This window comes from Chanos chanos, chromosome 1 (genome assembly GCF_902362185.1).
Source record: "Chanos chanos chromosome 1, fChaCha1.1, whole genome shotgun sequence".
Taxonomy (NCBI): Eukaryota; Metazoa; Chordata; class Actinopteri; order Gonorynchiformes; family Chanidae; genus Chanos; species Chanos chanos.
This window is the reverse complement of record NC_044495.1, coordinates 17,822,016-17,836,232: the sequence shown is the minus strand read 5'-3', so window position 1 is coordinate 17,836,232 and position 14,217 is coordinate 17,822,016. Positions and strand designations below refer to the sequence as shown.

At 38.8% G+C, this 14,217-nt stretch overlaps 1 protein-coding gene across 1 annotated transcript; it reads right to left on the bottom strand.

The window, feature by feature from the left end:
• Nucleotides 1-368: 368 nt before the first annotated feature.
• syt10 (synaptotagmin X) lies at nt 369-13,019 on the bottom strand. The gene is made up of 7 exons (XM_030777871.1): nt 12,800-13,019; nt 10,637-11,090; nt 6,761-7,322; nt 2,996-3,116; nt 1,869-2,040; nt 933-1,062; nt 369-437 (listed from the first exon to the last, which is right to left on the bottom strand). The coding sequence occupies exons 1-7, from the start codon at nt 12,984-12,986 to the stop codon at nt 369-371; spliced, it is 1,695 nt and encodes a 564-aa protein (XP_030633731.1). The 5' UTR covers nt 12,987-13,019.
• Between the last annotated feature and the right edge of the window lie 1,198 nt (nt 13,020-14,217).

Below are 14,217 nucleotides of genomic sequence, written 5' to 3'. Positions count from 1 at the left end.
GATGATAAGGACTATCCGGTAAAGCTGATGTCATTCAGAAGACATGGTATCATTACAGTGTCAAGCAATGAGAAATGTCATTATACAACAGCCTGTACATGATTTCTCAAAGTCCTGACCTGATGAAACATAGAAAGTATAAAGCTAAAAGCCAGCATACACTCAATAACATATTATTGGTGTGACGCAGTAATGGTTGATAGAGATCTAAATCTTGGAAACCCTCTTGAAGCAAGAGACACTGGTCCTGAATAATAACTGCAGTATTAAAAACTACAGACGATTACAGAGTGGTGCTCACCCAAACAAAACGATATTTGTTTAAAATCAGGTGTTGGTGTGACTCAAGGCTTGTGAACGAGTGGTGTCTATGGAGTTTGAGGTTTTGGGGAGGGGCATGACCCTTGACTCTCAAAGCTGGCTGCTCTTCCTGGCCACTATGGAAGGAAAGAAAAAAAAATAAAACTTCAAAACATCCAAAAAAAAAAAAAAAAACAATTTTTGAAAAGATTCTCTGCTTCTCCTCTACAGATAATGGACCAAGGACGATGTTAGCATATTTCAAAAAACATTTAATAAACTGGCAACAGAAAAAGAAAAAGTGATTTGGAGATAATTCACTAATTTAATTTAACAGCCCATTTTTTTATATATATCTATTTTTTTTATTTAACACTAAGGCCAACAACCTACGTATTTATACTTCATTTTAGGATTGTTTCTCAGTTAGACTCCCTCACTTGGAACCCTAAATATTGTCACTAGGGTAACAAAGAGATTAAATTCTATGCCGTGGGTTTCAATCCAATATGTAAAAAATTCTATTTTATTTCATACCATCAAACTACCTCAGTATTTCTACATCATGACTTTGTGAGCCCCAAAGGAAAATAAATACAGAATACTTAGAGGAAAATGAAAGAGTGTTCTACCTCTGTTAGGGCATGCCAATGTGTGATAGGTTTGCGTGGGTAAGCCAGCATCTCATTCCAGTGGTCTCGCCCCAGACCTTCTGCATCTGGCCCTGCACGGCACACACCAATCACCTCATTGTGTCCAACCCTGTCAGTAGGACCAATGGCAGGGTATTTGCTTAATTAGTGGGAGTTCCAATACATTCACACAGAAATATATAAACTGACCTTAAATTGTGAGAGAAAGCAAGACAAAAGGGGAAAATGGAGTCAAGAAGATGTCTCTGCTGACTAACACCCACAAAATTGATGCAGAAATCAAAGCATGTACCTTACAATACACAACCACATACAAAATTAAATACTCCCTCTTGATGGTAAAATTATGATTTGATGAAATTATTTCAACTGTGGAAGTGCTAATTACAATCAAATTTGTGCCTGCCTGCAACTAATTACTAAGTGGCTGAAATGACATTAGTTTATGTGACAGAGCTTTGAAAGTCTATGCTGAAAAGTTCTTCTTTTATTTATTTTCTTTCACGTAAAATACAATCCTATTAGAGTTCTTCATACATAAATACATTTTCTTCATTTCCACTCTCCCTGTCACTTACTTTCCCCCTTTTTTCTGTCATACATAATCAATTTCATTGTGAATTTAGATAGAATTGATCTACAGATAAGACAAAAGCACATCCAAAATGCCCTAATGTAACAATAATGCCTAAAAGGGCTATAATTCTAAGCACATATTTTGTAATGTAGCTTATGGTCATTTAAGGTCATACCATGAACTTGATATATTAACATCAGCTTCATAATCTAGTGTAATGTATGAGTTTAAGGGGCTAAAGGACATGGGATTGTGATTTTTAAGATGCAGGTCTTAATTTCTTTCCATAAAGTTTCTTATGTAAGCATTTGTTTTGGATTTGATGGATGGGCACTCACCGGTCATAGTCCATCACCATGATGGATAGGCTGACCTGTTCCACATTTTCAGGAGGGATGTCAAAAATGATCGCCTCATTGTAGACAGGATTGAGCGTACTTTTCTTGATGGTGGTCTTCCGTTTCTTCAATCTCCGACCATCGCATATCAGTGACACTTTAACATATGGATCTGAAAAAGGGGAAGAAAGCAGATTTCTTGCTGCAAGATTGGAGCAACATGCATGTAAATATTAGGGACGTACCCTAATCCGAATATGTTATTCGGGAGAGCACGAATAATGCGATGGAATCAGATATTTCTTCTACACGAAGTTGCTCGTTATTATTCGGGAAAAAACATGTCTGCGTCAGCCACTATGTTTCTTCAGATTGACTCATCTCATTGTGGATGGCCACAAAATAAAAATGCCCATTTTGTTTGCAACATAGGACTTCAGTTTCACTAACTAGGTGTTTCATTTACTACACATTGTTGAAAAGTGATCGCTACTCTGTAGTCACCCGCAACCTTTACATCAAAATGAAGTTTAGAACCTGTAGTTTTAAGCTGTAGCCTGTAGGTTAATTTCTTCCATGTAAAAAATCCAGGTTTAGACATTTCATAAAACTTAGTTTAGTTCAAAATTAAAATACAGAGAGAGAGAGAGAGAGAGAGAGAGATGAAAAGTACAGTATGAGGATGTAGAAATATATTTCATAATTACTTATTTGCCAATATTTAGTCAATGTGATACGACATTTCCCCGATTTATGTGACTTACGCTATAAACCACGCCCACTTTCGGTCTACTATTCGAATACAGATACAGAGACAGATCATTTTGTTGGCTGAAAAGATACAGATAAAGATAATGATAATATAAAATTTTAGTTGCTTTACAGACGCTAAGTAAATATTTGACAGACTATTGTGTAACAATGTTTTTTGCTTTGCCCACATGCAATTTTTATTTAATATTTTGTCAGTGTTTAATCAAAGAAGCAACTTTATGACTACTAATATTTCATAAAGTTATTGTGTCATTAAGGAAGCAATACTGAGCCTAATGATCTTATTCATAGGTGCATTTTACCATAGTGATGGCAATATACAAAACAGCTTGTGCCAAACTTGGTTCACTAACCTGATGAGCCAGTGATGTCCATGGCTTTGAGATTTCGGCACTTGATGACTGTTAAGGTCATGCGTCCCGCCGTAGGAAGGTAACAGAGAGAGTACATGATTTCTCCTAGGTCCACACTCTCCTATAAAAATAAGATGAATAAAATTAACCAAATTTTATACCTCACAAGATCAGGTCAACTACTGTTCCAATGCTGGGTGAGTGGGCCAAATTAGGGAGCAGTACAAAAGTTGTCCTATTTAAAGAAACTAGAAGGCCATAACTGATCAATGATTCAAACACTGTTGTGTTTTAAGCACTCAACGGGCACCATGTAAGAGCCATTTTCAGTCATTGAATTAGTTCATTTTCAGGTAGACAAGAGAATAAAGGCATCCTTCAAAGTTTGAAGCAGTCTACAGATGACATCAAATGTTTGCAATTTCTGAAAACCCTGGTAGATATTGTTCACATCTCAAATCTTGTCATTTTTTCGTTCTCTGATTGCTATACATCTGACAGTACTGATAAAGTCATATGTTACAGGGAGTATATTATCCACAGTTCTAATCCACTGTAAATATTTAACATTGCATTTCCTTGTAGATAATCATTTTTGCACTATTGTTTGTCCCTTCTAAACCTAACCATAATCCCGTAAATAATAACAGCAGCTGCACTATTTTCACAACAGTTGGGCTGTATGTATTGTGTACAGTCATATGTGTAAGTGCATTATGAGAGAGGAAAAACTCATACTCATCCATTCAGAAACTTGAGTCACATACTTGCTCAGTAATTACTGCATTAGTAAACAAAATTTTAATGTCAGCCTATAATTTATTTTTTCAGTACAAAAAGACAATTTATCTTTGAGACAAAGAGTGTGTTTACTTAAAAAAAAATCCTAAAGAATTATTAGTTTCAAAATTTCAAAAGTTTCAAAAATATCAAAAATGTTCAAAAGAGGATTGAACTATTTATTATCACAAGAGCAGATAAGGTTATATTAATATATTAAAATATAAGGTTATATTAAGCGACACTTGAAATAGTCTTACAGTCTTTGCTGTATTAGCACAGCCTGCTGTCCTGAAAAACTAGTGTTTGCTCACAGAGATTAAACAAACACCGACTTTATATGAAACCAGAGGATCGGCTAGACTTTTTACGTGAAAAACGTGTGGAGAGACATCATGTATGCAAAAAAACAGGAGTAAATGATGTTTGAAATGCTTCTAAACAATAATATTCAGTAATGGTGTGTTCTAAATCATTTTGTGTGCAGAAATATAGATTTACAACAGGAAGGATGTCCAGTGCCATTAATAAACTTACTGATGTAATCAAATCAAATCAAATCAAGTTCATAGATGCACTCCAATCAATTTAAATCAATGTAATGTCCAAATCAGTGCACCAATGCAAACCTAATGCCTGCTCGCCTTAGTCTCCCTTTATTCCACCTCTTACTCTGACCCTTCCTGTCAACCTCACTGCAAACTCTGAACATAAAAAGCTTCAGGCTTTCTTGAAGGCTATGTCTTGTCAAAGTGTTTGTGACTGACCAAGACAAGTCACAGCTTTTTCTAGGCAGCAACACTCTTTCTATTTTTGTTTTTCATCTCCCTCCTCCACCTCTAAGTCATTGTGCTACGTCAATGATACATGCAGACACAGAAACAAAATAAGACCTAAAAGCACCAGCCAGGGACCAAACAGAGGGCTTTGAACATTTCCTGCGGAAGTTTGACGCAGCTAGGCTACAATCAGTGGCACAGATTATTTTGGGTGATCAGTGTGACTAGTTCATTTGCCGCAGTTGGAAGCCTGTAGCAGCAGCTGGGTCTAGCCACTGGTTAAATCCCCCTTAACTTAAGAATGAATGGATGCTCTCACATCACTGTGTCACATTTCATCGTTCTCAACAGCGTTTCTGTTCTTTGCAGTCTCAGTTGCATGGACTGCAGATTTTAACTGTCATGCTCGGATAAGTGAGATCTGCATGCGTATTAAGTTATTCTTTTATTTGCTTTCTGTCGTGCTTGAGTGGCAATGAAGCAATTAAGAAATTTAACACACTCAGAATTCAATTTTTGTTGAGAAAACTATAAAGACATGAAATATAGATATAATGATATATGGAAATAAATCAAAAGGATCCAGGATTTAAGGGGAAGAAAAGAACACAGAGAGACAGAGATAGAAAGAAAGAGAGAATGACAAAATATAGATAATAAGATAATAAATGTGACTCAAGTGGAGACATGAAAATAATAACTAGGAGAGTAACTGTTGTTGAGTCAGAGAAAGCGGGCGGAGGAGCCGAACCGCTGGATTTAAGTGATTCATAATGGAAAATCTCGAATGGAGGTCTCTGGTAACGACCATCAGAGTCAGTCAGCACTTCATCTACCCGTCTCAGTGACGTTTTTGTGGCATCAAAGCAGTGGGATGTCAAAACTAAATACATCTGAGTCAGCCTGTAATCCATCTAACATAGATGTTGAGCCACACTATAGATTACAGCACGCGCAAGGTTAGAGGCTACTCTCTGATTTTACCTGCAGACCGAATATATTTACATGACTCTAAAATGCCTTGTGAAAGTAACAATGGCATACTACTCTATACCCAAGTGATACACAAGTCAAACACATTGTTTTTGTGTCTGTTCAGTCCTGCGAAGTGCTGTTTCAATTATCAGAAAACTTTACTCATTAAAATACAAAGATTTAAAAACTTTTTTCAGTAATTTGCAATGTGGGTAGTAGTAAGATCATCATGTATTTATGAATGGCCTCAGTAGATTAAAAGAGCTACTTATAGATAAGCTATGCTTGCTCACATTAAAAAAACATTAACCCTTGATCTGAGTGAAAAATAGCTGGTATAATTACGCGTGGAGGAATGAAAAAAAAAAAGCCTTGAGAAACACAAAAGGGTAGGAGCTGTTACATAAACTGTGATATATCTGCTGAGGCATAATTTTGAGTAGGCTGCACCACAACAGAAACCAGCGTAACTGAAAAATCCATTCAAAAAATGACAGAAAACGAGAAAACAAAAAACCAGGCCATTCTCTTCCTCTCTGTCACTTTCTGTTGTCAGCTCACTCTGGCGTGCTTTTCTCGTGAGTTCTGATTGCTGCGTACGGTGGGAAATCCTCCATCTTACACCTGTTACTTGGTTATTACCTGACCCTGCAGGCCGGCCTGAGCTTGAACTGCAGTTTGGTGAAGCCTAATTGAGACTGTTTTTGGAAGGGGTGGGTGGGTGCATGAACATGCTGCAGATGAGTCAGTCTGGAGCTGAGCCCTGCTTCACACCTGATGACTAGCTTGCGTAACACATACGAATCCCTTTCTTAATGAAATCCAACATGCTGGCCCTTCTCAACCTCAGACCTAATTCTGCCACCCTCTGTCTTTACTTTTATTCTCAGACTCTCAGAAAAATGTTTGGATAACTCTTAAAATTCCTAAGTTCTATTCCTGTCTAGCTATTTGCCTAAAGAAATCAGACTTTTCTAGTGAACACTTCTAACTATTGCAAATACTGTGTTCCCAGTTATTCTGCTACTGTAAAATCACTGTCCTAAAGTGGGAGCATCAAGTATTCAATGGAAAGAAATTAAACATGTGCTACTGCACTTCACACTGCCTAATGCTTTGACAACAAGCAGTGACAGTTAGTTAAGGCTTTATATCTATTGAAGCTGTTCCATACATTTATTCACGTGCATACTCAAACACACACAAACATGCACACAGCCTTTTCACTCACTGTTGTGGCAACAAGGATGTCCTTCCAGACCACAGCCTCCCGGGAGAGGTCTGACAACTCAAAGAGGTTGTCAACCACCACCTCACCAATCATGTCATGGCTGGTGAAGCGGTCAAAGTCGTAGACACTAAAGTGCAATTTTCGGTTGCACAGCTGCTCATACTCAACAGGGAAGCGGAAGGTCTCGTCAAATGTTGGGTTAAGTGTCTTGCGGTGAACACGTGTCTGGAACTTCTTTTTGCGCTCAGGAAGCAGGTAAATCTTCACATAGGGATCAGAAGTGCCTGTGAAGTCCTTGGCCGGCAAGTCCAGCGCCTTTAGGATACGTACCACCAAGGCCTGCTCCTCATAATCATAACTGAGAGCAAAGCTGAGCTTGCCGCAAGTCTCCACTGGCTCCTTGGCACCTTCCTCTGAGTCCACAGACTTCTGCTTGTAAAGCTCAGGTTTGATGCGGCCAATGCTGACTGCTGAAGATTGCCGCACAGGCAGCGTGTCCATGCTGAAGTCCACACTGGACACATTCATCTGGCGTGGCAGATGACGGCGGAAAGAGTTGTGCCTGTCAACAGAAAAAATGAAATGGATTTGGTGTTAAAAGGCGGGTTTTCGAATAAAGCATATAATTATTTGCTTTGCATGTAAGTTTACTGGGCTGGTGTCAGGTTCTACAAACAACGGATTCTCTAGATTATGACAAGTTGTGCTTTCCTTTCTGTTTCATTTAGTGCAACAACTGGCTGGTAAGAGTGCCATGCCACGACAGAGTGGAATTGTACGTTGTCAAATATTTTAATCAATCAAATACACAGAATACAGAATGATGCTTTTGCTCTTGTCCTTTATTGTAATAACTGTAGTGTTGAAAAAAGGTTTGAGGCCAACTCATGATAGGTATATGCCCAAAGGTGCCATGTCATAGAACATGCAGTTTGAAGAGTTCTCTTTTCACCTTTTAAATATTAGAGAGAGAGAGCCCAAGTCACATCTCCCTGTTTCATATCTCACTAGGATAGTTATGACTGGACCGCAGCCCTTCAGACTTCACTCTCACACTGATAATGACTTCCATCCTTTGAGTAAAGCTTGGCTCTTTACCACTCCTAGGTGTCTCCTAGCAACTGGCTCCTTTTCCGCTTACGAAGATCACAACAAAATGGCAGCATTCTCCATGGTACAAATTATAAAAATCAGAACAACATATTTCATTATATAAGAGAAAATTTGAAATATTTCAGTACATAACTAATGTCTTCCTTGGGGACAGTTTTAGGCATTGCTAAAAGAAGATTAATTTGGAACAAAGAATTTGAGTTGATTTCTATTGTTATTGCTTTGCATAGGAACATTTTTTAAATGCTAGTGCAACGTGTGGGATGATAAAGCACATGATTCAGCTCAACCAGAGGTTGTTTGAACTTGAACGTATTGTGTATTCTGTAATGTCAGAAAATGCATCACAGCAAAGTTAGCTGGTGTCCTCAATTAACCTTCACTAAAAAAAACAAGTAGAGCTTTTTCTGTCTGTCTGTCTGTCTGTCCATCTGTCTGTCTGTCTCTCTCTCTCTCTCTCTCCTCTGTCTCCTTGTCTTGATTCATATCCATTTCACAGAGCCCTTTTCTGTTCGTTTTTCCTTCCGAACCTTACTATGTTTCTTAAAAGAATATGCCACAACAGTGTGGTCTAACTCAAATATCCTTTAAATTTGTTTTGAATATTTTTGGTAAGAAAATACACTTAAGGGAATCCGTTTGTCAGTGAAAGTATAGCAACACAGTTGAGTCTTTTCTTTGTTCTGTGCTGCCCATGTAGACAGTTTTGTAAGTTTACAATGACCGCAATAGAAGACAGCAGTTCAGGACAAATGGGTTTACAATCACACTGGGACTGGAACTGCTGCTAAAGAACAGCTTCAGTGAGTTTCTCGATAAGAACACACTACACATATCCGCAGTCTTCCCTACACCCACCGACTATCAAAGCAGCTCAATCATATTATGACAATATCAGTGGGTAATTCTGTCAATATATATTTTAATAAGCATTGAAACATAAGCTGTAGCCTTAATCTAATAGCTGAGGAGAAATATTAAACACTGTGCAGCAGCATGTACACTTACAGCAGTGTCATAGCATTGATATATAGTATATGTGCAAATAACTTGCATTGTATTATTACAATATAAAAGATGTAACAATGAACTGTTGTGAGATGGCAAGCAACATTGTGTGATTATAAACTCCAGTAATATCTTAAGTCAAAATCTAATTATATGACTGGTTTCATTTAGTGGCAAAGTAGAAAACAATAACTATGTCTGATTTTGTAACTTGCTAACATATCATTGACTTGTATTGTGTCACATCCTTTGCTACCTTTGTGCCTTGAAATCCCTTGTAGGTGGACTTTGCTGAAAGTGAATAATGATTGTCAATTTAGCTGTTGTGAGGATCAATACAAATATAATCTATCTGCAGGTGTTCTACATTTTACCATTACCACTGAGTCAAAGCTCTGCTTGCAGTGCTGCATCTGGCGGAATTAACACATTCTTGTCTGCCCTTTACTGTCAAACTGATCAGCGTCTCATATGGTTATATTCCACGTGAGCTACTCCTAAGAATTGAGGGGAATATAGCTGTTGCCAGCTGACACTCACTTAGCCAATAAATTGCTGTCATAGAATGAGTGAAATTGTCATCATTTGTAAGTCCCCATGTCAGGGCGGATTGGTCAGCGTCGTTTCTATTGAGTGCCATAGAACTGCTTTTCTTAAGAGAAAATGATTTTTTCACAAGATATCGAAGGATTTCAATACTTCAGTGGCAATCTCAGCATGAACGTGAGAAACGGAAACAATCCCATATGTTTCAAAATTCTGACATTATTATCAACCAGGACTTCAATCATATCTAAGCATATCTAATGAAAACATTTCAACTCATAACAAATGCAGTGACCAGTCAAAGGAAAGGGCAAAATAAAAGAGAGAAACAGAAAACAGATGATGAAACCCCAAAAGAGCTGCAACCCCTTTAGATATGACCTTAAAGAATTCTAAATTGCCTTTCCCTGTACCCTGTCAACCTATAATTTCTGAGGACACCTCATTGGGGTTAAAACCCGTGAACATTTTCTAATGACAGCCCCAGGGCAGGTCAATGATGGCTTCCACATGAAGATGGAGCACAGCTGTTCACCACATCCCCAGTAGGATGAGTGCTCCGTGACACGTCAGTTCCATTTCTTAGTGGTACTAATTACAGCTGTACTGGCTTTTAAATGCACTGCCATGAGAAACAAAGAGAAAAAGAGCTGATTGTGTAATTGCTTGGGTCACTTACTGCCGTCGCTTTGGTAGTGTTACTCTTTAAAACGGGTGGGAGGACATAAAGTGATTACAGGGCTTATGCCTCACTGCGGGGGTGTGATGTCGTCCCATCAACGTGTTGAATAGCTCCTTCTCCCAGATAGCCAAAAATAGCAACTACCTAGACTGTATTCTGAATAGAATACCAATGTTAATTGATAAATGCTACAGGCAAGAATAATTTCAAGAGCTAATATTCATTAAGATTATGAAATACCTGCGGTTACTGGCATATTAAATTGAATCAATGGTCATCTGCAGATATTACGCTGACAGAAAATGTTCATTCTTCTCTCTCAGCTCCCCAATGAGTGTCTGAGACAGTGAACCCAGCCATATGGTACAGGTATATGTCTTCTGTGTTTGCAAAACTTTGTAGAGGTTGTTGTTTAGATCTTACATATTTCCTCTAAGAGTCTCTGAGTGAAAAGAGAGTAGGATGCCAGATCCATTATAGAAATCTGCTGTGGAAAGTGGATGGATTGGAGCAGAGACAGAGTGTACCTGGAGGAGGAGGTGGGTTCAGTGGTCTGGCGTTGGAACTTGGCCTGCTTGCTGAGTCTCTCACGCAGAGCCTGCTGCACCTCAGCTGGGATGTCTGGTGATGTCTGGCTGATCTTCATAGCAGCCTCCAGTAACTTTACTGAACTACGGCCATTCACCTTCACCTCAGGCACCTTCCTCCTCTTCTCTTCCTCATCCTCCAGCTGTGGCTGCTGTTGTGACAGTTGCCGTCCAGCCTGGGCAAGTTTGGGCTCTTGGGAAGGGGCCTGGGGCGTGGGTGGGTGTGGTGGGGGTGCCTCCGGTGGAGCCACCTGTGGGCAGCGGTCAGCATGGGAAGAGAGGGCTTTGCTTCTCCAAATGGGCCAGCACAGCTTCCAAAAGACAAACAGAGAGACTACCAACAGGGCAAGCCCACAGAAACCCACGACCACAGCAAGGAGACTGACAGAGATGTCTACGACCACACCGAGTAGGGTGAAAGAGGGAGAGAGCAAAAGGAGAAATGGTAATGTGATGAGTAATATGGACACAGGGAAAGAGAAAGAGGTAGAAAGAGAGAGGAGGGGTGGGAGAGAAAAGGCGATTAGGATTGACGAAGGGATTTAGCAGGAGAAATAAAAAATGAAGAAGAAGAGATGGGTGTTGTAAAAGAGCAAATAAATGTATCCAGAAGTGACAAAAATAAGGGAAGGGGAGGAGGAAGAAGAACAAGAGGAGAAAGATAAGTAAATTAATGAATCAGCAAGTAAGAAGGAAACAAACAGACAGACAGACAGACAGGCAGGCAGACAGACAGACAGACAGACAGACAGACAGACAGAAAGGACCAGCAGAGATGAGAAGTGCATGACAAAGAAACACAGAACAGGGAGGAAGAGAGAGAGAAAAACAGAGGAAAGAAGGCAAAGCATAAGAAAGAGAGGACTGAAAATGCACTTGTTTTGTTAAACAAATGTTAGGAATTCACTCTGTCCCATGTTCAGTGTTTAGTGGAATTTTATAAAGAAAGTCTGTAGATTCCTGTAAGGATGACTGAAATGTGTGAAAGAAACCCACTCATATACATATAGAAAAACAAGGTTCATTGTCATACCATAATTCATATTCAATCCTAACATATACCATCACTTGTCATAATCATACATTTTACATGACATTGACACAAGACGTTAGTAAACAGCATGGCTTAATAGACACTGGAAGAAGATCAATGTTAACTCCTACTGAACTTTCATATCCTAAAATAAACTTAATGAGTTCAATGAAATTCCCCTTACTCTAGAGAGAGCTACTGTTTATTTCGTTATATTTTCTTTTAAGTTACATCAATTCAACAGGTATAAGTTTGTGATGTAGAGGTCAATACATCACAGTTTCGTAATGTATTGAGCATAGAACTAGAAACCAAGCGTAACATCACGCAGCTACAGTCTTTCTAACTTCATCATGCAGCCACAGTCGCTCTAACTTCAAAGCTTTAAACTAATCTAATCGAGATTGACTTGCTGTACGCACGGTCTTTTCTGTCTACTCTAAAAAAATTTCGTCAGTTTCAGCAATCTCATAGTCTGATTAAGTATTTAACCACCAAACGTTATCATCTTTTAGGTGTCGCTCTATGTGTTCTAGAACAGTTAGACCGGAGATCTGTATGTTTCCGAATGGAAAGCCAGCAAACTATCCCCTTTAAGCTGACAATCTCTAATTTGGATAGGTCGCATGAGAAATCTTTTTTTTTCAAAATAAACTTAATTATTACGGAAACAGTTTGTATTTATTATAAATATGTATACCCAATTGAAGAGCACTGTCTCATGCATTCTACCTGTTGCGTCCCTGCACCAAGCTACAGGTGGCTCAGCTACTGTATTTGAACAATGGTCAAACTGCTCAAAAGATGTTACTATTACATGCGTAATGCCTACATAGAATAATTTATATATCTTTTCTATTATGTATCTATTTCTAAAGGGTATGTAGTGTTTTCTATTCCAACAAGAAATGAGTCAGCAGAAGATTATCATGAATGCCTCATTCTCGGACTTCCAAGTGGCACACAAGTGGCAGCTCTGGTACTGAATCAGAATGGTGGGACACAAAAAGAGCTGCTGTAAGTTAGAAGAGAACAGTTAATTTGGTATAATTTACCTGAACTCCCTTTACCTGGTATGTTGCTCTCCAATGGAAATATGTCCGCGCATTTTTCCCGGTCGACGTGGCCAGCAAGACAAAGCTCTGTGACTATCTGGAGAGCCCTCTGGCACAAGCTAATACCGTCCTCCTTGCGGACACTCATGTCTTTCCTATTAATCCATTGTATGTTAGACGAGCCGTGGGGGCGAGAGTTCATTGAGACAACATGTGCGCTGCCGGCTGCAGCTGATGCGTAAACGAGAATAGAGCGTACGACGCATCCACTTCCATGTCCTACGAGGAAAATCAGAGGCTACACGCGCACCAAGATCTCGTGGGTGCGCGGTGGACGCTAAGTAGTGGCATTTTTATGTTGTCCAATAGGAACCGTTCATTTGCTAGGGGGCTGCAAAAAGTATGCGCCTTCATCCATTTTTTTCCAACGTGTCCAAATGTTGAGCTAGACGAATGTGCTCTAAATATCGTGCGTTTCACAAGAACCTGTATTCTTCATTTCTCCGGATATTTGCATGAATCCTTGCTAAATAAAAGAAGAAGAAGAAGAAGAAGAAGAAGGGGAAAAAAGCCTCTCCAGTTCACTTCTCTAAAACTAGTGTGAATACTTACCTAAAAATGGCCAGGCAATTTCCTATAACTAAGCAACACACTAAGACGCATAATTTTACAAAACGACAAGGGAGGGCGTGTTATAATGAATGCGTGAAAAGGTATGAGTTAATCGTAATTTATTTAAAAAATAAACAGAAAAAGTAAAGAAAATATATCGCATAATACATGTATAACATCTGTTTATGCATTTGCATGTTAAAATGGAGAAGAGATTAAGCATTTCTGACAATAAGTATACATATGCAAAACCAGTTTCCTCAAAGACAAAGACGATTCATGGAGTCATCTCCTTGACAACCAGACATAAATTGGAAACAGTCTGCAGCACAGAAATCATTTTCCACCAACAATTACCAAAGCAGGTGATAACATGCCGCGCTCAGATGCAGTGCATATTTCCTGCAGTGTACATTGAATAAATCTGAATTAATCCTCCTTGTGTTCTCTCTATGCTTTTGCTGGAAAGGTGGCTGAAGTCTCCAGAAAACATAATATAAGAGGTTGTTTCTTGTTCTGTGTAAGATGTTTGTAGCATAGTTGTTTCTGTATCATTGCCGTTTTAATCTAAAAACAATGTTATCTGTAACATTTTAGTACCAGGAAAATACTATAAAAAAGTACTATAAAAAATCTGTCAAGGGTGCTTTAAAATTGTTTTAGAAAGAGTAAATATGTGTTACTATTAAATGAAGAGATGAACACCGTGGTAGTCATGTGTGGTTTAAATGGGTTTATCACAATGCCATTTAAAACTGTGTTGATTTGGATGTGTCAGCGCTGCTGTAGCACTGATAAAACTTGTTTGTGCTAAGTACATA